Here is a 21,831-nt window from a genome sequence, read left to right as displayed (position 1 = left end):
CTCAAGCCTGTAATCTCAACACTTTGGGAGGCTGAGCTGGGCAGATCACCTGAGGTCAGGAGTTTGAGATCAGCCTGGCCAACAGAGCAAAACCTCATCTTTACTAAAATACAAATATTAGCCGGCGTAGTGGTATGTGCCTGTAATAATCAGCTACTTAGGAGGCAGAGGCAGGAGAATCACTTGAACCCAGTAGGCAGAGGTTGCAGTGAGCCACTACACTTCAGCCTAGGCAACACAGTGAGACTCCGTCTCAAGAAGAAGAAAAAATAGTAGTAGTAAAATTGCATTTGCTGGTGATATTGTTGGATACCTATAAAAAATGGAAAAATTACTATAGATAAGAGCTAACTAAAGTAGCCAGATTATATAAAATTAAACATCAGCTGTTATATGCAAACAAAATATAAATGCTGAAATATTAAAAAGTTAAAATATAACTGAAAAGACCTTTACAACAGCAACATAAAATAACAAGGCAAAACCTATGTGAAAAGTTTAAACCCTCTTGAAAGACTTAAAAATAGACTTGAATAATAGATATTTCATTCTTAGATACAAAGTCTCAGCATTATTATCAGTTCTTCCTAAGCTAACTTATAAATTTAATATCCCAATAAAAATAGCAACAGATTCTTCCTGGAGCTATGCAAGTTAAAAATAAAAATTCCTAAAGAAAAATAAAAAAGAATAACCAGGAAAATTTGGGGAGATAGCAATACGTAGGGAATAGAAATGAAAGCTGTCCTACTAGACATTAAAATAGATTTAAGAGTCTCTAAAATTAAAATGATGGCACATGAAGAGACAGACCAACAAAATAAAGTCCAGAAATAGACCCAAGAACATGCTGAAATGAAACACAGGTTGAGTATCCCTTATCCAAAATGCTTGTTACTGAGGTGTCATAGAGTTAAGATTTTTTTTCACATCTTGGAATATTTGCATTATACCCAAATCCAAAAATCTGAAATCCAAAATGTTTCAATGGGCATTTTCTTTGATAGTCACGTTGGTGCTGAAAACGTTTCGGATTCCGGAGCATTTCCAATTTCAGATTTTCGGATTTGGGATTCTCAATCTGTGTATGATAAAAATGTCATCACAAAACAATGTAACATGGACAGATGAACATTTTAATGAAACGTGTTGGGACAACTGAAGAGCCATCAGGAAAAACAAATGGATCAATTCCTCATTATAAATCAATAGAAACTCCAAACGGATCAGAGGCTGAAAGGTAAAGTAAATAATTAAGTACTATTAGATGAAATAGGAGTGAAAACCTTTATAATCTGGGAGTGGAAGAAAAAACTTCCCAGCTAGGGAAATCTAGGAGCAATAAAAGAGACCACACATATTTTTGGTAAACTTTGCAAGACAAAATCATATGCAAAATAAAAAGACAAATGACAATTCAGAAAAAGATATTTACAACTTACAGATAAATCTTGAATATATAATTAGTTCCTAAGAATTAAGGGGTTTTTGTTGCTGTTTGTTTTTTATTATTATTTTGAGGCCAGGCACAGTGGTGTATACCTGTAATCCCAGCACTCTGGGAGGCCAAGGCAGGAGGATCACCTGGGCCAGGAGTTTCAGACCACTCTGGTAACACAGTGAGAGCCTGTCTCCACAAAAAATGTTTTAAAATGAGCTGGGTGTGATGGCACATGCCTGTAGCAGCTAGAGGCCTTGAGCCTGGGAGGTTGAGGCTGCAATGAGCTATGATTGCACTAATGCACTCTAACCTGGGTGACAAAGCAAGACCCTGTCTCAAAATATATATATTTTTTTGAAATATTTAATTTTTAAAAAGGTAACAGATAATGAAGTTCATGAAAGAAATGGAAATTACCAAAACATAACAAAAGATGATTTGTCATTCTTTGTTTTTTTCTTTTTTTAAAAAAGACGGGGTTTCACCATGTTGGTCAGGCTGGTCTTGAACTCCTGACCTCAGGTGAGCCACCCGCCTTGGCCTCCAAAGTGCTTGGATTACAGGCATGTGCCATCACGCCCGGCCGCTTTGTCATTCTTAATAAAAACAATACACATTTAAAATACATGAGACCTTAATAGCAAAAAGAACCCCACCTAATTCAAAAATAAGGCAAAACATGTATATATCAACAATGAATTTAAATAAAATGTAGCATATGCATAGAAGAAAACATTATTCAGCCTTAAAAATGAAAATTCTGATACACATATCTATGTAAAATTCTATTACATAGATACAAAACATAGATGAACTCTGAAGACATCAGGCTAAGTGAAATTTGCCAGTCACAAATAGACAAAATATTCTATGATTCCACATATATGAGGTACCTAGAATAGTCAAATTCATAGAGAGAGTGGTTCCCAGGGGTTATGGAGAGAAGAGAATAGTAGTTACTGTTTGATGGGTAGAGTTTTGGTATGAAATTATAGAGAAGTTCTGCAGAGGGACAGTGTTGTTGACTGCACAATGTGAATCTACTTAATGCCACGAAACTAAACACTTAAAAATGTTTTAAGTGGTAAATTTTATGTTACGCATATTTTACCTTTTTTTTTTTCTTCTCAGTTACATGAAATCATATGTATCAGACTGGCAAAAATCCAAAAGCTTGGCTGGATGCAGTGGTTCACGTCTGTAATCCCAACACTTTGGGAGGCCAAGGTGGAGGGATCACTTGAGGTCAGGAGTTTGAGACCAGCCTGGCCAACATGGTGAAACCCTGTGTCTACTGAAAAAAAAAAAAAAAAAAAAATTAGCTGGGCATGGTGGCATGTGCCTGTAATCCCAGCTATTTAGGAAGGTGAGGCAGGAGAATCACTTGAATCCAGGATGTCAAGGTTGCAGTGAACTGAGATCACACCATTGCACTCAAACCTGGGTTACAGAGCAAGACTCAGTCTCAAAAAAAAAAAAATCCAAATGTTTGACAGCATAGTTGGCAAAGATAAGGGAAACAGGCACTCTCATACATTATGATGGGAATGTCAAAATGACACCACTTTTACTGAGGGAAATTTGGGGATCTAGAAAAATCACACATACATTTATCCTTTAACTTGACAATTCTACTGCTAAGGAATCTACTGTGAAGAAACAGCCCCATAAATATAAACCAGCATATGCTTACGGTTATTGTGACATTATCTGTAGAAGCAAAAGTCTGGAAACAACTCATAAATCTATCAATAAGTGACTGGATGAATATACTAAGATATAGCTACTAGATCTCTAAGTAATAGTGACAGAGAACAATCTTTAGGATATAACATGTAAAAAGCAAGGTGCAAACAGTGTGTATGAAGGAAAGGGGCAAGAATATGAATATATGTATAGTTTAGCTAAGAAAATACCAGAAAGATAAACTCCAAACTAACTTTTCAAGAACTAAAAGGAAGGAAATAACAAGGTAGACGAAACAAAGATGGAAATGTAACTTCTGATTCTAACTTGCCATATAATTATATGCACTAAAAAAAAAAAAAAAAGAAAGAAAAAGAAACTCCTGATCGTGCCATTGCACTCCAGCCTAGATAACAAGGGCGAAATTCTGTCTCAAAAATACACACACATACACACACACACGGCAAATCCACCTGTTTCCCTACTCAGAGCTCACCACTGTCCCTATCAGATATTTCAAAAACCTATTCTCCCCAAACCTCTGAACGCAGCTCATTTTTAGCAGATGACTTTACAAAAGCAACAAACCAACTAAATAAACTCAATTTCATACCTACCCGCTCTTTCGTCTGGTTAAAGTACACAGTCTGCCTAAAGCTAACCCTACCCCCCATTCTCTCCTCCTTCCAGATTTACCTTTGCTCACAACTCCTGCCCTCCTAAAATACCTTAAATCTCTACCATGTATACTAGCACCTGCCTTCAAATGGCCTTCAAATATTCTCACATTTACAAAAGAGACAGACCTGGACCAACCCTGCCCTATCTCCTTTCTATTCACAGCAGACTCCCTGAAGGTACAGTCAACAAGTCTGTCTCTACTCCTCTTTGCTCCTCCTCCTGCTGTCTCCATAACCTCCCTCCCTCCCCAGGCTTCGCTCTGGCAGCTTCTGCTCCAGCTCTGTCAGTTTACTCTTCTGCTATCTGTTCCTTCGACAGATTGCTCAGTGGTTTCTTGGCCACTTACACAGATTTCTCAGGTCCTCTCACTTGTTTTCAAAAAAGATTCAAATAGAAATACATGACAGATAATTAAAAGTCTCCACCTTCTTTTCCCCTTCCATCCCTCACACATTCCCTCTTCAAGATAATCTCCACTAACATTTTGAACGTATCCTTCCAAATCCTTTTTTAAAAGTGCACACAGTCATACTCTGCCATACACTGGGTATCTAGTCTGTTAAAACTGTGCTAAGTATTCAGTGTACATTCTTTCTAATTCTTAGAAAACCTTGTAAAGTAGGCGCTATTCTTCCAATTTCACAAGATAATGAAACTGAGGCTCTGGGGACCTGCCACGCACTGAGTGGCAAAGCAGGAAATGAAATTATCTAGCTCCAAAGCCCTGGCTCTCTTTTTCTGTCTTACTTTCTAAGGCCCGTTTTTTATTTTTATTTTATTTTTTTTGAGACAGAGTCTCGCTCTGTCGCCAGGCTGGAGTGCAGTGGCACGATCTCAACTCACTGCGACTCCCTGGTTCAAGCGATTCTCCTGCCTCAGCCTACCAAGTAGCTGGGATTACAGACAACGTACCATTATGCCCAGCTAATTTTTGTATTTTTAGTAGAGATAGGGTTTCACCATGTTGGCTAGGATGCTATCGATCTCCTGACCTCCTTACTAAAAAAGTAATTATGTGATCCACCGCGCCCGGCCCCAAGACCTGTCTATTTAATGCATGATCAAGGTGTGCTTCCTTTCAGCCCCTGAAAACAGAAGAGGGTACAGGTTGAATATCCCTAAAATTGGGACCAGAGTGTTTCAGATCCTAGATTTTGGATTATTTGCATACACATAATGAGATACTTTAGGGATGGAACCTGAGTCTAAATACAAAATTCATGTGTTTCACATATACCTTATACACACAACCAAAGGTAATTTTATACAATATTTTTAATAAAATATTTTAACTAGTCCTGAGCATGAAACAAAGTGTGTCAGGTATGGAATCTTCCACTTGTGATATCATGTCAGCACTGAAAAAGTTTCAAATTTTGGAACCATTTAGAGCTTTAGATTTTCAGACTGGGGTGCTTGACTGGTATCCCTTTTTTTCTTTCCACACCTGCCACTGATCACTTCACAGCGGAGAGCACAATGTTAGCAGACACTCCCTTTCAAGCAAATGAATTTTTAACGGCTTTTCACTGGTGAAGTTTTTAAAACTATATTTAACAGCATCTTGTTAGTAAGACCTAACTATAAGTCATAGTGTTCTTATGTAAGAAACATGAAGGTTTTATTTAATACGAGAATAACATTTCAGTTTGCAAAGTCATTTATCAATCATCTAGGTTCCACAATAACCTAGTAAAATATTATCCTTTTTACATCTGAAAAATCTGAGGTTTAGAGAAAGTAAGAAGCACTGATACCACAAGCCCCAGAGCTGTGACTCTAGGTACAGCACTTTTACCACTGCATCACACTGTAAGCATTTTAAGTTGAGGACATTTTGACAAGTCTCTATAGAAGTACATAAAATTAAAGCATGTAAGTTTTATATCAAGTCACTTTAACATTTATTAGATACTGGCCTCTGCATTATTTTCTAAAAGCGGAAAATCATTCCCACTTGGAAAGCTGAGGCACAATGCTGCATAAAGTAAAAACTGTAACTTTTTAAATTCTCAAAGTAGACTGAGGTTGGAGGATCACTTGAGCCCAGGAGTTCAAGGCTGCAGTAAGCTATGACTGTACAAACTGCACTCTAGCCTGGGTGGCACAGTGAGACTCCAGGGAAAAAAAAAATTATTGGAATTTTTTTTTTTTTTTTTGAGACAGAGTTTTGGTCTGTTGGCAGGTGCCAGGCTAGAGTGCAGTGGCGTGATCTCGGCTCACTGCAACCTCCACCTCCTAAGTTCAAGCAATTCTCCTGCCTCAGCCTCCTGAGTAGCTAGGACTACAGGCGCATGTTACCACACCGAGCTAATTTTTGTATTTTTTAGTAGAGAGGGGGTTTCACCATGTTGGCCACAATGGTTTCAATCTCTCAACCTCGTGATCCACCCGCCTCGGCCTCCCAAAGTGCTGGGATTACAGGTGTGAGCCACTGCACCTGGCCATGAATACTTTTGAATATATATTTTTATTATTAAAATACAGACAGGGTCTTGCTGTGTTCCCCAGGCTGGTCTCAAACTCCTGAGCTCAAGCAATCCTTCTGCCTTGGCCTCCCAAAGTGCTGGGATTACAGGCATGAGTCACCAGGCACAGCTGGAAATAATGTATTTCAAGAATAATTTTAACTCAATAAACTCTATTGAGTGCCAAGACATTACTAAACAAAGTTGATAAAGATGACTAAGATACAAATGTTTTTTGTAAAAAAAACAGTTACTCAGGTTGGTCTCGAAGCCATCTTCCTGCCTCAGCCTCCCATAGTGTTGGAATTACAGGCATGAGCTACTGCACCTGGCTTTTTTTTTTTTAAATGCAGACTGATTGTATCATTCTCCAAAAACCCATCAATGGTTTCCCAATGGCACTCAGTATAAAAAAAAACCCTTAGCCTGACTTGTAAGGCCTGTGGGGTCTGGCCCTCCCTATCTCATGCCTTTCTCCCAGTCATACCACTCCTGCCACCTGGACCACCTTTCCATTCCTCAAACAAAAACAAGCTCTTTCTCGCTTCAGGGCATTCAGTATTCAAGACCTACTGCACTCCAGACCTACTGTACAAGGTCTGTCTTCACTGGACTTGGTTCCTACTCATCCTGTGGGTCTCTGCTTAAATACCATTTCTTTAAACTGTCCCTGTGCCCTCCCTCACACACCTATTCTCACATAGTACCTTCTAATTTTCCTTCATAACTATTACAGTTTGTAATTATGCAAATACATAAATATATACATCTACGTCTATATATGCATCTGTCTTCCATAGCACAGTGCCTAGGATACAGCAGACAAGACAACAGAGGAAAGTAAAATTTTACAGAATTAAAGTAACATTTTGAAAGAATACAAGTAGAACGATGGGTTTTATTTTTATTTCTTTTTGTAATCTATGTTTTCTAAATCTCTTTCTACAATTAGCACAGACAGCTTGCTAATAATTAAGACAGGATTTCCACCCTACTGGTTCCTCAAACTCAAACTAATAATCTTCTCTCCTAAATTTTAACGATTGTGAAATCCTAATAATTCTTTTTTTTAGACAGAATCTCACTGTGTTGCCTAAGCTGGAGTGCAGTGGCACGATCTGAGCTCACTGCAACCTCCGCCTCCCAGGTTCACGCGATTCTCCTGCCTCAGTCTCTTGAGTAGCTGGGACTATAGGTATGTATCACCATGGCTGGCTAATTTTTGTATTTTTAGTAGGAATGGGTTTTCACTATGTTGGCCAGGCTGTTCTCGAACTACTGACCTTGTGATCCACCCACCTCGGCCTCCCAAAGTGCTAGGATTACACGGGTGAGCCACCAAGCCCAGATGAAGTTCTAATAATTCTATAAAAAAATTATCCTTCTGATCAATCCTGTTTGCTCTATCCAAGATCAAGCACCAAATATTACAAATTCTAATAACCTCAAGCCTACTAACAGCCTTCCTGTCTCCAGTTTTTCCATCTACCAATCTTTTCTACACGCAAAACAGTCTTCTAAGCCAGGGCGCAGTGGCTCACATCTGTAATCCCAGCACTTTGGGAGACCAAGACAGTCAGACTACTTGAGCCTAGGAGTTTGAGACCATCCTGGGCAACATAACGAAGCCTCGTCTCTACACAAAAACACAAAAATTAGCCAGGCATGGTGGTACATGCCTGTAGCCCCACTATTCAGAGGCTAAGGCGGGAGGACTGTTTGAGCCTGGGAAGCAGAGGCTGCAGGGAGTCAAGATGGCGCCACTGCACTCCAACCTGGGGTGACGAAGTCAGATCCTGTCTCAAAAAAAAAAAATTAAAAATAAGCTGGGCAGAGTGGCTCACGCCTGTACTCCCAGCACTTTGGGAGGACAAGGCGGGTGGATCACCTGAAGTTGAGAGTTCAAGACCATCCTGACCAACATGGAGAAACTCAATTACTACTAAAAATACAAAATTAGCCAGGAGTGGTGTTGCATGCCTGTAACCCCAGCTCCTAGGGAGGATGGGGCAAGAGAATCACTTGAACCTGGAAGGCAGAGGATGTGGTGAACTGAGATCACGCCATTGTACTCCAGCCTGGGCAACAAAAGCGAAACTCCATCTCAAAAAAATAAATAAACTTACAGCTTTCCTTCTATTCTTTTATATGTACTCGTCATGATTAAGACTACAGAGACTGCAAAAGGAAGCCATACTTGTATAATGTTTCTAGCCCAGTACTCTGACACTGCCCAGATCATAAAGGACCCTTAACTATTTGAAGACAAGCAGATGAAGAAGAGATGAATGGATAGGTGGGTGGGTGGATAAACAGAACATTGTAAGTTCAAATTTTATAAACAATAATTTCTAAATGTTTCCCGATCTTTTGAAATTCATTAAAATGTATGTAAAAACAATTTTCTAATTCAAAATTCATAGAAGCCCCCTTAAAAGAATATTTGTGATAATCGAATAGAAGTTAATCCTGAAACTAATTTCTAGTCAGCTTCAAAACTGCCTTGTGATTAGAATTCCCTGGCAGGTTCTGTTCCAGGCTGTGGCTCCCCTACTGCCCTAGAATAGAATGCTCACACTTACATAAATTTTGCAATGTCCAGCTCTACTCCCCTCTGCTCCTTTTCCTCCCTGGAAAAGTCTCAGGCTAAATTACTACTTCCTCTGAACTGAATATTTAGTTTCTACTCCCTACCTGGCTCTTAAGACAGTACTACTGGATACTGGTAATTCTAATTCTCATGTCTCATCTCCCCACCATTGGACTGTAACCCTGAGGAGGCTAGGACTTTACACGTTACTTCTTATTTCTAAACTCACTTAACAAAAAGCTCTGCACAAGGTATAATCTTACAGTTCAAGGCAATTTTGCTAATTATTGTTCCCACATCTTTCCCTACTCTCAAGCCCCTTGGGGATGAGGCCTTAGTAGTCAAAGGACCCTACAGTGACGGGGAAATGAAAGTGATCAACATAATAGAGGCAAGAGGAAAAAAATTTAAAAGAAATTTAAAAAAAAGGAAAGGGTTAGGAGTTACTGACTTCTCCAAGAGACCCAGTCCTATCATCTTCAGTGAACATCCTGGCCTTGAAATCAGGCAGCGTCCCTTCCCCCTAAAAATAGGGAACCATCAAAAAGAGGAGGTGAGGCTGGGCACAGTGCCTCACACCTATAATCCCAGCACTTTGGGAGGCCAAGGCAGGAGGATCACTTGAGCCCAGGAGTTTGAGACCAACTTGGCCAATACAGCAAAACCCATCTCTCTATAAAAAATACAAAAATTAGCCAGGTGTGGTGGTGCATGCCTGTAGTTCTGGCTACTTGGGAGGCTAAGATGGAAGGATCACCTAAGCCCAGCAAGTTTGAGGCTGCAGTGAGCAGAGATCACACCACTGGACTCCAGCCTGGGTGACAGAGCAGATCTTGTCTCAAAAAAAAAAAGGGTGGGGGGAAGGTGAGAATATGGAAAGGTGGAGAGAACAGGTGATCACTAGAGCTGGAAGAGGTCAAGGTCTTTCAAGTTTTCTAATTTGGAGGATCAAAGTGTAATGAAAATTAATACTTAATACTTACTGTGTACCAATTACCAGGCACTTTACATGTGCTATTTTGTCACTAGAGTCATTTATCATTTTGGCGACTTGAAGGCTACTGGTATCTCTGGAGGCTAAGCAGTAAAAGAGGAAATAATTATGGAATCAATCCCAAGAATTCTTTAAGGAAGACTCTAGGCTTGACCTAAAAATCAGAAGTCAAGTGGTACTTCAGGTTTCCAGATTTCCCAAACCAGCTTGGCTAGGAATTCCAACGGGAAAACTGACCAGAGGTTCAGAACAAAGGCAGAGATAAACACAGCTACTATGGGCCCATAAAAATTTTTTTAAATAATTTTTTTTTGAGACAGTGCCGTGTCCGTCACCCAGGCTGGAGTGCAGTGGCATGATCTCAGCTCACTGCAACCTCCGCTTCCCAGGTTCAAGCGATTCTCCTGCCTCAGCCTCCTGAGTAGATAGGACTACAGGGTATGTACCACAACGCCCAGCTAATTTTGTATTTTTAGTAGAGATGGGGTTTCACCATATTGGTCAGGCTGGTCTTGAACTCCTGACCTTGTGATCTGCCCACCTTGGCCTCCCAGTGTGAGCCACCGCACCTGGTCAAAAATTAAAATTAAAAAAAAAAAGGGCATAGATGAGCATCTGAATTTGAGTAAAATGTTCAGTAAGTCCAGTATATAAAGTGTAAGAGAGTCAAGGAATAGTAAAAATAATGGAAATATTAAATACTTGTCAAGACCACTATAAACTTTAATTTACTTCTCTAGGCTAGGTAAATTACCCATTTACTAAAAATACAAAAATCAGCTGGGCATGGTGGCATGTGCCTATAATCCCAGCTACTTGGGGGGCTGAGACACAAGGATTGTTTGAACCCAGAAGGTGGAGGTTGCAGTAAGCCGAGATCATGCCACTACACTCCTCTGTTGTATAAAAGAGGGAGACTTAGTCTGGAAAAAAAAAAAAATATTTTTAGTTTTTAACCCCAGCATCTAGCAAAGGGAATGGCACATAGAAGATGTTCAACACTTGGATTAAACGGAACATATGAATACTAAATAACCTCTGATTTCATTTTAGCTAACACAGTACAGACAAAAATTAAATGGCATACTCCATTCAGTGACTGAACTGAAATTTAAGTTCTTAAGTGTTATTTGAGGTTATTTTGTAAATATGGTATAAAACTGTTTAGCATTTCCGTTTAAGAAACTGGAACTAGAAAAATGAAACCAGAGTAAAAATAACCATTAGCAACTTTTATATACAGTTCCTTAATTTCTAGTCTGTCCCAGAAGGTAGTGGTAGAAGAATACAAAGTTTGCCTATATATTATCAACAAAAATAACTTTTACCTTAAAATGTTAACTCATAAGTTCCTACATGCCGTTTAGTATGCTAAACTTGTTCCTCTTCCTACTGAACTACAAGCCAAATTCTACTGCACTAAAAATTCCTATCAAAGAAAAAGATTTTTGGCTGGGTGCTGCAGCTCACGCCTGTAATCTACCGGCACTTTGGGAGGCTGAGGCGGGCGAATCACCTGAGGTCAGGAGTTTGAGACCAGCCTGACCAACATGGCGAAACCTGTCTTTACTAAAAATACCAAATGAGCCAGGCATGGTGGCACATGCCTGTAATCCCAGCTACTAGGGAGGCTGAGGCATGGGAATCGTTTCAACCAGGGAGGCAGAGGTTGTGGTGAGCCAAGATCTCGCCATTGTACTCCAGCCTGGACAACAAGAGTAAACTCCATCTCAAAAAAAACACAAAATTTCAACCTCAACTGAGCATAAGCTTAGAATTTTCAATAGTGACTTATTTCAATGTTTCTCACCCTTTATTTCATCATTGTTTCCTTAAGAAGTATTTTCAGATTTTTTTCAATTACCTTCTCCCCCATGAAATCTTAATGGAATATACTATATATTTGTTTATACACTCTAAGTGTATTTTTATACATAAAAATCACTTAAGTAAATGTATTAAGCAAATTTAATAAGTAAAGCTACTTTAGTAATATTAATTTAATATTACTTAATAAAGTAAACTATGATTTGTTTTGTTTTCTGAGACAGTCTTGCTCTGTTGCCCAGGCTGGAGTACAGTGGCGCGATCTATGCTCACTGCAACCTCCACCTCCTGGGTTCATGAGATTCACCTGCCTCAACCCTCCTGAGTAGCTGGCATTTCAGGTGCATACCACCCCACCTGGCTAATTTTTGCATTTTTAGTAGAGATGGGTTTTCACCATGTTGGCCAGGCTGGTTGTGAACTCCTTGCCTCAGGTGATCCACCAGCCTCAGCTTCCCAAAGTGTTTGGATCACAGGTGGGAGTCTCTGCGCCCAGCCAGGGTTAAATAAATTACGTATTCTTAATGTGAATAATGTCAATGTCCTGAGAGACTGCCAAATGTCAGGCTGAAATATTTGACATCAAAAAATTATACAACAGGCCAGGCGCTGTGGCTCTTGCCTGTAATCCCAGCACTTTGGGAGGCTGAGGCAGGCAGATCACCTGAGGTCCTGAGTTTGAGACCAGCCTGGCCAACATAGCGAAACCCTGCCTCTACTAAAAATACAAAAAGTAGCCGTGCATGGTGGCGAACGCCGGTCATCCCAGCTACTCAGAAGGTTGAAGCAGGAGAATTGCTTGAACACGGGTGGCGAAGGTTGCAGTGAGCATAGATGGCACCATTGCACTTCAGCCTGGGGTCAGAGTGAATTTTCTTTCTTCTCAGGAAGAAAATTCTAGAACAGCAACATAATTTAGTTTTGTAGTTTACTACATGAGATTTGATATACAGAACTAAAATGACATAAACTTGAAGACACGTTCTTCAGAGCATCTGTACTTAGTAAAGGGCCTCTCACAGAGCATGTGCTCAATAAACATTTGATGAATGGATGGAAATGGTTAGACTCCTAGATGTGTAGTAATCCTAGTTTAGAAGCAGTTACACTGCTTCTAAAAGTCATTTAGCAAGGTGAGTACCTCCGGCCAGGTCACAGAAATGTGGACTTCATATCTCAAATCACTTAAAATTCAACTTGCTACAACGCTGGAAACCTGGAATTTTCTGTAGTTTATTTTCAGGAAGAAAAAAAAAAAGATGAACACCTTAAGCTAAAACAAACAGTTCCTGTTCAGTAATTTTTAATCGTCCTGATTCACTAAATGCTTTGAGTATCTAATGAAAGCTCTGTCCTCTTTCCCCCAAGAACACACACATACAATTGCAGAGTATTCACAGTTTCTAAGCTCCATCTGTTGACTCCAATTTAAGAACTTTTCCATTAAAGGAATATGTAAACCAAATACAATGCATTCAGTTTAAAAATAAATTATTTTTTTGTTTAAAATGTTATTCTTAAAAGTTACCAGAAACATCCTTTCTGGCAATACACTGTACTTTAATATTAGTTGTGTGTATGTGTGTGTGTGTGTGTGTGTGTGTGTGTGTTTTCAGATGAGAAGTTTACCAAACAGGAAGAGAAACAGCCTATGTTCTAAATATATCTGTAACACCTAAGTCAAAAAACTCAAAATGTACTGGATTACATTATAATACTGCACAATGCAACTGAAACAGGTTGCAGTCTTCCCAGTTTTGATAAGAGAAACCCAAAGTCACAAACACCAATTTTAAAATAAAGCCAAGTTTCCACCTTTGGCACTTGTCAGCACCCTTAATAAAAAGCAGCAGCATGGCAGGGCATGGTGCTCATGCCTGTAATCCCTGCACTTTGGGAGGCCTTGGCAGGAAGATCAATTTAGGTCAGGAATTCAAGACCAGCCTGACCAACACGATGAAACCCCATCTCTACTAAAAATACAAAAATTGGCCAGGCATGTTAGTGGACGCTACCCATGAGGCAGGAGAATCGCTTGAACCCCAGAGGCAGAAGTTGCAGTGAGCCAAGCACTCCAGCCTGGGCAACAAGAGCAAGACTCCATCTTTTATTTAAAAAAAAAAAAAAAAGGGAAAGGGAGACTCACAACATGACGATAAAATCCTCTAAACAAAGACTACAGCATACTTTGATACTGTATAATGATTAACGGCAGTAGAAAAGTTACACTGTTAGAAAGTGGGGGGGTTTGCAAAGATATAAAATAGTGTACAGCCAAAAGTTTAACATGACACACATAACAGAACAAGCATAATGCCTGATGCCTCCAAGGTCTTTAAGATTTACATGTAAGCTGATATTATAAAAGTGTATTTCTTTAAATATCAGAAAAATCCCCCAAATGTTTCAAAATCTCATCAAAATAACTTCAAAATACAATTATTTTTGTTTTTTTTTTTTGAGACGGAGTTTTGCTCTTGTCGCCCGGGATGGAGTGTGGTAACGAGATCTTGTTTCACTGCAACCTCCACCTTTTAGGTTCAAGTGATTCTCCTGCCTCAGCCTCCCACGTAGCTGGGATTAAAAGTGCTTGCCACCACACTCAGCTAATTTTTGTATTTTTAGTACAGACCGGCTTCACCAACTTGGCCAGGCTGGTCTGGTACTCCTGACCTCAGGTGATCCACCCACCTCAGCCTCCCAAAGTACTGGGATTACAGGCATGAGCCACCACCGCCCTGCCCTCAAAATACAATTCTAAAAGGTAAATTCAAATGCTCCATACAAGAACTCTCAGGTAGTCCAAAATTAATAAATATTAGGATAACTTAAGAGATAGAGAATATTTTGACCATATTGTGAAAGAATCCCAAAGCCCTGAAAAGTAATTTCAACAGTATAAAATCTTGTTGAAAAGGAATAAGCAGGCCAGGTGTGGTGGCTCACACCTAAAACCCCAGAACTTTGGGAAGTCAAGGCAGGAAGACTGCTTGAGGCCAGAAGTTTGAGACTGGGCGACATACTGAGATCACGATCTACAAAAAATAAATTTTTTTAATTAGTTAAGCATAATACTTTGTACCTACTGTCCTAGCTACTGAGGAGAGTGAGGAGGGAGGACTGCTTGAGCTCAGGTGGTTGAAGCTGCCAGGAGCCATGATCACACCACTACACTCCAGGCTGGATGAGAAAGCTAGGCCGTTTCAAAAGAAAAAAAGTACAATCAAATGGTCTAATGAACTTCAAAAACTAATGTTTGAGATCCTGTGTATTTCATATCTGTGTTTAAACATCTGAAAACAACTGACAAAAATTGAAACTTTTTGGCTGGGCACAGTGGCTCACGCCTGGAATTCCAGCACTTTGGGAGACTGAGGCAGGAAGATCACAAGGTCAGGAGATCAAGATCATCTTGGCCAACATGGTGAATTCCCGACTCTACTAAAAATACAAAAATCAGCTGGATGTGGTGGTACGTGCCTATAATCCCGGCTACTTGAAGGCTGAGGCAGGAGAATCGCTTGAACCTGGGAGTAGGAGGTTGGAGTGAGCCGAAATCATACCACTGCACTCCAGCCTGACGACAGAGTATTCAAACCTTTCAAAAATATGAAGGGAATATTTGTATTAGAAATCACAAAATTCATTAAAAACTCAGAAGCCTTTGTAATATTTTAAATTACTAAAACTCAGCACATCTAGAAATTCTGAATACTTGTTGAATGAATTTCTCATTTACAGATTTGATATATAAAGACAGTGGACATCACTGCTTGTATAGAAAGGAAAATGGCCTGGGTGCGGTGGCTCACACCTGTAATCCCAGCACTTTGGGAGGCCAAGGTGGGTGGATCATAGGTCAGGAGTTCAAGACCAGCCTGACCAATATGGTGAAACCTTATCTCTAATAAAAACACAAAAATTAGCTGGGCATTGTGATACACACCCATAGTCCTATCTACTCAGGAGGCTGAGGCAGGAGAATCACTTGAACCCGGAAAGCAGAGCTTGCAGTGAGCCAAGATCACAGCACTGCACTTCAGCCTGGGTGACAGAGTGAGACTATCTCAAAAAAAGCGTTAAGTTATACATCTTGATCAGTATTATACTTCAAAATAGTGACCCTGAGAACCTTATTCCAAAAACGGAACACATCTTTGGAGCCTGTGTAAAAGTCACATGAAAGTCAGTTCCATCATTTTATTTAAACTCAATTATTTTACCCCATTACATATTATTTACCTCAAGCACCTACTTATTTTTCAAGATGTAGAGTTAAGTTACTGTATTACAGTTCTTGTCTACAAGCATTAGAAACACTATTAACTGACTCTATCTTTAAAAAGCAACTTTACTGGAAGGCTGCTGAAACTCACAAAACTGAAAGATGGCTGGAAAAAAACAGTGCCCATAGACCAGAGAAAGCAGCTCAAAGAACCATGCCAAAGAACAGTCTGATCCACACACTGACATTACTCTGGAAAGGTCTCCAAAAAACCCTACATCTTAGAGAAAACATTTGATTGGACAAGTCTGGCTGCATGACAAAACAGTAAGGGAAAAATATGCTTCAAGAGTGCATCGTGGTAATCCCAACACTTTGGGAGGCTGAGGCAGGAGGATCACTTGAAGCCAGGAGTTCAAGGCTACAGCAAGCTATTATCTCACCACTGTACTCCATCCTAGTGAAGGAGCAAGATCCGTCTTCTGAGGGGGGAAAAAAAAGACTAGGCGCAGTGGCTCATGCCTGTAATACCAGCACTTTGTGAGGCTGAAGCAGGAGGATAGTTTGAGCACAGGAGTTCAAGACCAGCCCCAGCAATTCGGCTAAACCCTTGTCTTTACAAAAAATAAAAAAAAAAATTAGCCAGGCATGGTGGTGTGTGCCTGTGGTCCTAGTTCCTTAGGAGGCTGAGGCAGGAGGATCACTTGAGCCAAGGAGGTTGAGGCTGCAGTGAGCTGAGATCACACCACTGCACTGCAGCCCAGGTAACAGAGCAAGACCATGTCTCCAAATTATACTTGGCCACTGAAAATAATTAAATCTAACCTTAAAAAACTAAGATTTGCCAGCAATGAAGACACTCAAACATATATCACATCAGTTATTTCTGGTAATTCTCAATAAAGCATCCTGAAAATATTCTATTGAAGGCATCTATGGAATAAACACACACATACGGAAAGGAAAATACCTGCACTTTGCTGCCCCTCCCCATCAAACACAGGGGCAATTAGAGAAATACTGCTAATTATTTGGCAGTTGAATTCAGGTGTAAAGTATCTGCCATCCTTTCCTCCACCTTCGCCTTCGAAGAATTACTTAAATACCTATGCACTAATTCTCTGCCCAAGTGAGAATCAAAATCCTCTAAGGGGATAAACACAAAAATAAATAGGTTAAAAAAAAAAATCTGAAATACGTAAAGAGAAAAAAAAAATCAATCACAATGACTTTAGACTCACCCCTAACAGGTAATCTGAAGCCAGACCATCTGTTTATTCAAAAACTGAAAGTTCTGTTCAGTAAAAAGAAGAGGGGAACTTGACTCAGAATATGTCAATTTTTTAAATATAAACATATTAAAAATAAACTGGTAAGACAGTAAGAACAAAGGACAACCTCACACAATATGGATGAATCTCATGTTGAACAAAAATCAGACACAAAGTACAAAAAATGAGGAAAAATTAATCTATGCTGAATTCTAATATTAAGCCAGTGGTTACCCTTATAAGAATGGGTAATGACTGGAAAGAAATTCAAGCAGAGGGCTAGAGCTTCTGTTTCTTGCCCTAGGTGCTGGTTTAACATGTATATTTGGTTTGTGAAACTTCATCACCCTTTATGTACACTTTTCTCCTGGTTTATTATTCTCCAACAGAAAAATTTTTTAAATCCAACACATGTAAATTACGAAGTCCGTTTTTTCTTTCAAAAATCAAAGAAAGGCTGGGCACGGTGGCTCAGGCCTGTAATCTCAGCACTTTGGGAGGCAGAGGTAGGCGGATTACTTGAGCTCAGGAGTTCAAGACAAGCCTGGCCAACGTGGTGAAACTTCATCTCTACTAAAAATACAAAATTCAGCTGGGTGTGGTGGTGCACCTGTAATCCCAGCTACTCAATCCCAGTTACTCGGGAGGCTAGAGAATCACTTGAACCTGGAGTGGGAGGTTGCAGTGAGCCGAGATCCAGGCACTGCACTCCAGCCTGGATGACAGAGCGAGACTCAGTCTCAAAAAAAAAGTAAATTAATTTCACCATTTAGTAATTTCTTAAAATTTTTTGATTTTGATTTCAGATAAGGTTATTAGCTCACATATATATATGAAATATTTACAACATTAATGACTTGCCTAAATGTAAAGTTTAGCTTTTAAATGTCTTAGATGAATGCTAAGTAAAATAAAAAGATTAAAAAGATGAATGCTAAGTAAAAGTAAGTCAAAGCAACTAATTAGCATAAATGCCTAGGCTCAGCATAAGAGAGCAATTCTTGCCCCCAAAAAGAGTACTACAAGTTAAAGACATGGGGCGGGGGAGGCGCGGAGAGCCTCCCAAGGGAAAAACATATGAACAGGTAAGTTGACAAAGTTGGTTATTAGAGTGTAAATACGTAAGTTGGCTTGATGACATAAACCCTGTAGTCCCAGCTACACAGGGCAGATGGCTTGAGCCCACGAGTTGAGTGCGGCCTGGGCAACATCTTGAGACCTCCATCTCTAAAAAAAAAATGTTTTAAGATGTGATTAAATAAATATATAAAAGCTAATCCCTAAAACCAAAACCTAAAACAAAAAAAATCCCAGTTGTCCCAACCCCACCCCCCAACTCTCTGGACTTGCCTACAAAAAAGGAGAAAAAATTTCCCTATGTGGTGGCTGAAATCAGGAAGAAATGCTCACAATCAGCTAGCAAGCGTCTGGGCCTAAGCCATGACTAGCAAAGTATAGTGAGCGACTCTTGACACAAAATAAACACAACACATGGTTTCAATTACCTGCCAAAGAACTTAAAATTGTCTCAATTATGTGAGTACTGCTAAACTTCAACAAATTATTTTGATTATCTTGAGAACCAATCACTGAAACAAAGCATGTTAATAATAGGTTTTAGCTTAAACATTTAGAGCAAGGGTGTCCAATCATTTGGCTTTCCTGGGCCACAATGAAAGAATTGTCTTGGGCCACACATAAAATACACTACCACTAGAAATAGTTGATAAGCTTTAAAAAAAATTGCAAAAAAAATCTCAGTGTTTTAAGAAAGTTTATCAATTTGTGTTGGGCCACATTCAAAGCCATCCTGGGCCACATGTGACCCATGGGTTGGACAAGCTTGATTTAGAGTAACATGTACTTGAAAAAACAAATAGGTACTTTCTCACTATAATTTCAGTGTGACTCAGAACACCAAAAGCTACCTTAGCTTTTTTTTTAAGTTTTTGTTTTCCATCAAGTTTTATCCACACAGAAAAGTCTCAAAAACTGTAAACCAAAATGTTCACTCAAGAATACGTTTCAATTTTGTTTTTGTATTTTCTAAAATGTCTGCAATAATGTTACTTTTGTCCAAATAAAATCTTTATGGCCCGCGTAGTGGCTCACACCTGTAATCCCAGCACTTTCGGAGGCCGCGGCAAGTGGATCACTTGAGGTCAGGAGTTGGAGAGCAGCCTGACAAGGTGAAACCCCGTCTCTCCTAAAAATACAAAAATTAGCTGGGTGTGGTTGGCGCACCTGCAATCCTAGCTACTCCGAAGGCTTAGGCAGGAGAATCGCTTGAACCCAGGAGGGGTAGATTGAAGTGAGCCCAGATGGCATCATTGCACTCCAGCCTGGGCAACAGATCGAGACAAAAGAAAAAAAAGACAAATGTTTATAATCAAGATTCCAAATTGTGAAGCCTAAAGTTGACTATTTTCTAAAAATTACATTACTAGGACACTATACACCTAGTTTACTTTTTCATCCAAAAAACAAGGAATTTCACATACAGCCTGCTTTAACATCACAAACAGGTTCAGCGCCCCTTTCACAGTCAGAGGAACATCAACTTTTTTCAAAATTACTGTTATTAAAACCTGAGAAATGGGAAACCAAGACACGGCAGATGCCCTAGACATAACAAGCTAACCTTCAGTTCATCAGGTTTTTAAACATGAAGGGTCCATAAACAGTCCATATAAAACTCGCCTATATCTAGTAAGTTTCAGCGACGTAGAAAGATTACGTTGTTTTGTAAAACTTTTTTTGCCCACCTTCCTGAATTTGGAAAACTTTCTTAGACTCAAAACACAACATCGTGTCCAACTCTAAAAACGTGCTATAATTTCCAAGCTGAGATAAAACAAATTCTGGGACCACCTCATCATACATGATTCATAGAATATTCCATTTATCTGACGGTATTGCAGGTGTCTGTCTAAAAACAATCATTTTTGTAGGCAAATATAACAAATATAGCAAAACGTTAATTATAAAGTCTAGAAAGAGTACATTTGTGTATGTATCTAGCACTTTTTCAACTTTTCTGTGTGTGAAAATTTTGGATACTGAAGTGAAAATAAACGCTTTCAAAGTCAGAATACAAATATTTACTGCAACTTCAACACACCTGAAGCTTTGAGGCCTTCCATCAACTCACAAACCTACATTTCAAGCACTCCATGAAAAAGCCCTTTCTAAAGACGGCAAGACATTGAGATTAATCAACTGATAATATATAAAAGCGATACTAAAAATAATCTCTTACCCAATGCAAGTTCACCTAGAAGGTCATTTACCAGGAGGTTTCATGAGAATTTTGATTTAACTTTGCTCAGCAAGAGCTTTTCCATTACCACTTCGCCTACATTTTTCCTAATTCCCAACAGCACACTTTAACTCAAGGGAAAAAAAATCCCCAGCAAGCAGATCCGGGCACCCCTCCCAGGTCCTTAAACCTGCAAAAATCCGAGAGTTCGTGGCGCTGGTGGCTCCAGGTGTTTTGGTTTCCCGAGCCGTCTCCGGGTTGAATTTGCACCCTTGGGTCTACACGGGTTAAAAACGCGGAAAAAGGCGACGAAGAAATACAAACTGTCAGGGTGTCGAAATGAAAGGAGCGACTGTAAGAAAAAATCCCAGGCATCTCTACTGAGAAGATCTGGAAAGCACCCGCCGCGCAGGGGTCAACTAACACCTACACTGCTCGGGGTTAACTGAGCGCCACCGGGCACGGGTTTCGGAGCTATGAGGGCAAGTGCGCGGGCCGGAAGCGTCGCACGCTCACCTGGCGCCCGGGCCCCGCGCCGCTGCCCCCCGCCCTGCCCGCCGCGCCCGCACCTCGCGGTCCTTGAGGCCAAGCAGGAGCACCTCCTCCATCAGGGTCAGCCGCGTTTCCTTGGAATCGCCCTTGTCGTCGTCGTCCTGCTCGTCGCGGCGGCTCTGAGCGTCGTCCTCGCCGCTGCCGGCGCCGCCGCCTGCCGCCCGCTCCTTGTCGGCGGCGTTGCGGGAGGCCTCGGTGCGTCGCTGCACCAGGCCCGAGCTGCGCTGGGTCAGCGAGGTCATGTCTCCGGCCGAGGCGCCGAGCCGGGCCGAGAGGGACGCGGGACCGACCGGGTCGCCCTCCTCCTCCCCGCGCGGCCTCCGACCCGGGTTTCCGGGTTAAATCCGGACGCCGGGGCGACGTCCGTCGGCAGCGGGGCCGGGGCCAGTCATGAAGAGACAGGTCAGGGCGAAGCGGGCTGGCTGAGCGTCGGCGGGGCAGGAGAGGGGCTCCTTCCTGCCTGCGGCCACGGCCCCCGAAACAACCCGAGGTCTGAAGCGGAGGCGGCGGCGGCGGCGGCGGCGCCTTTCCAATATGGCGGCCCCGGCTGACGTCACCGGAGGATGTGGCAGAGTCGGCGCGGCGGGGGCAGGAGGCGCCGGAAGCGGCGGGCGGGGACCGGCAGGCGGAGATCCGCTGCCACTGCAGCTGCCGCCTACACCCGGTGCTTATCTTTTCCTGAGCGTTCCTGCGCCCCTTGACCTGCAGTCCTGCAGTCCAGCTCCCGCGACGTGCTCTCCCTCCTTCCGCTCTTCGTTTCCCCCTCACTACCCGGGTCTGGAGCCTGAACCTGGCGGGCCCCCACCCTCACGAATCGGAGGAGCAGAGGCCAGGCGA

General features: G+C 41.1%; 1 protein-coding gene across 2 annotated transcripts in view; it reads right to left on the bottom strand.

Moving 5' to 3' along the window:
* Positions 1-21,309, bottom strand: part of GOLPH3 (golgi phosphoprotein 3) — a 42,672-nt gene extending 21,363 nt beyond the window's left edge. For both annotated transcript variants that reach the window (XM_002745087.7, XM_008992214.5), the window contains exon 1: positions 21,012-21,309. In XM_002745087.7, coding sequence (XP_002745133.4) covers positions 21,012-21,236 — 225 coding nt within the window. In that variant the 5' untranslated portion in view covers positions 21,237-21,309. The remainder of the gene's footprint in view (positions 1-21,011) is intronic.
* Positions 21,310-21,831: the final 522 nt, after the last annotated feature.

This window comes from Callithrix jacchus, chromosome 2 (assembly GCF_049354715.1).
Source record: "Callithrix jacchus isolate 240 chromosome 2, calJac240_pri, whole genome shotgun sequence".
Lineage (NCBI taxonomy): Eukaryota > Metazoa > Chordata > Mammalia > Primates > Cebidae > Callithrix > Callithrix jacchus.
This window is presented reverse-complemented; position numbering and strand designations above follow the sequence as displayed.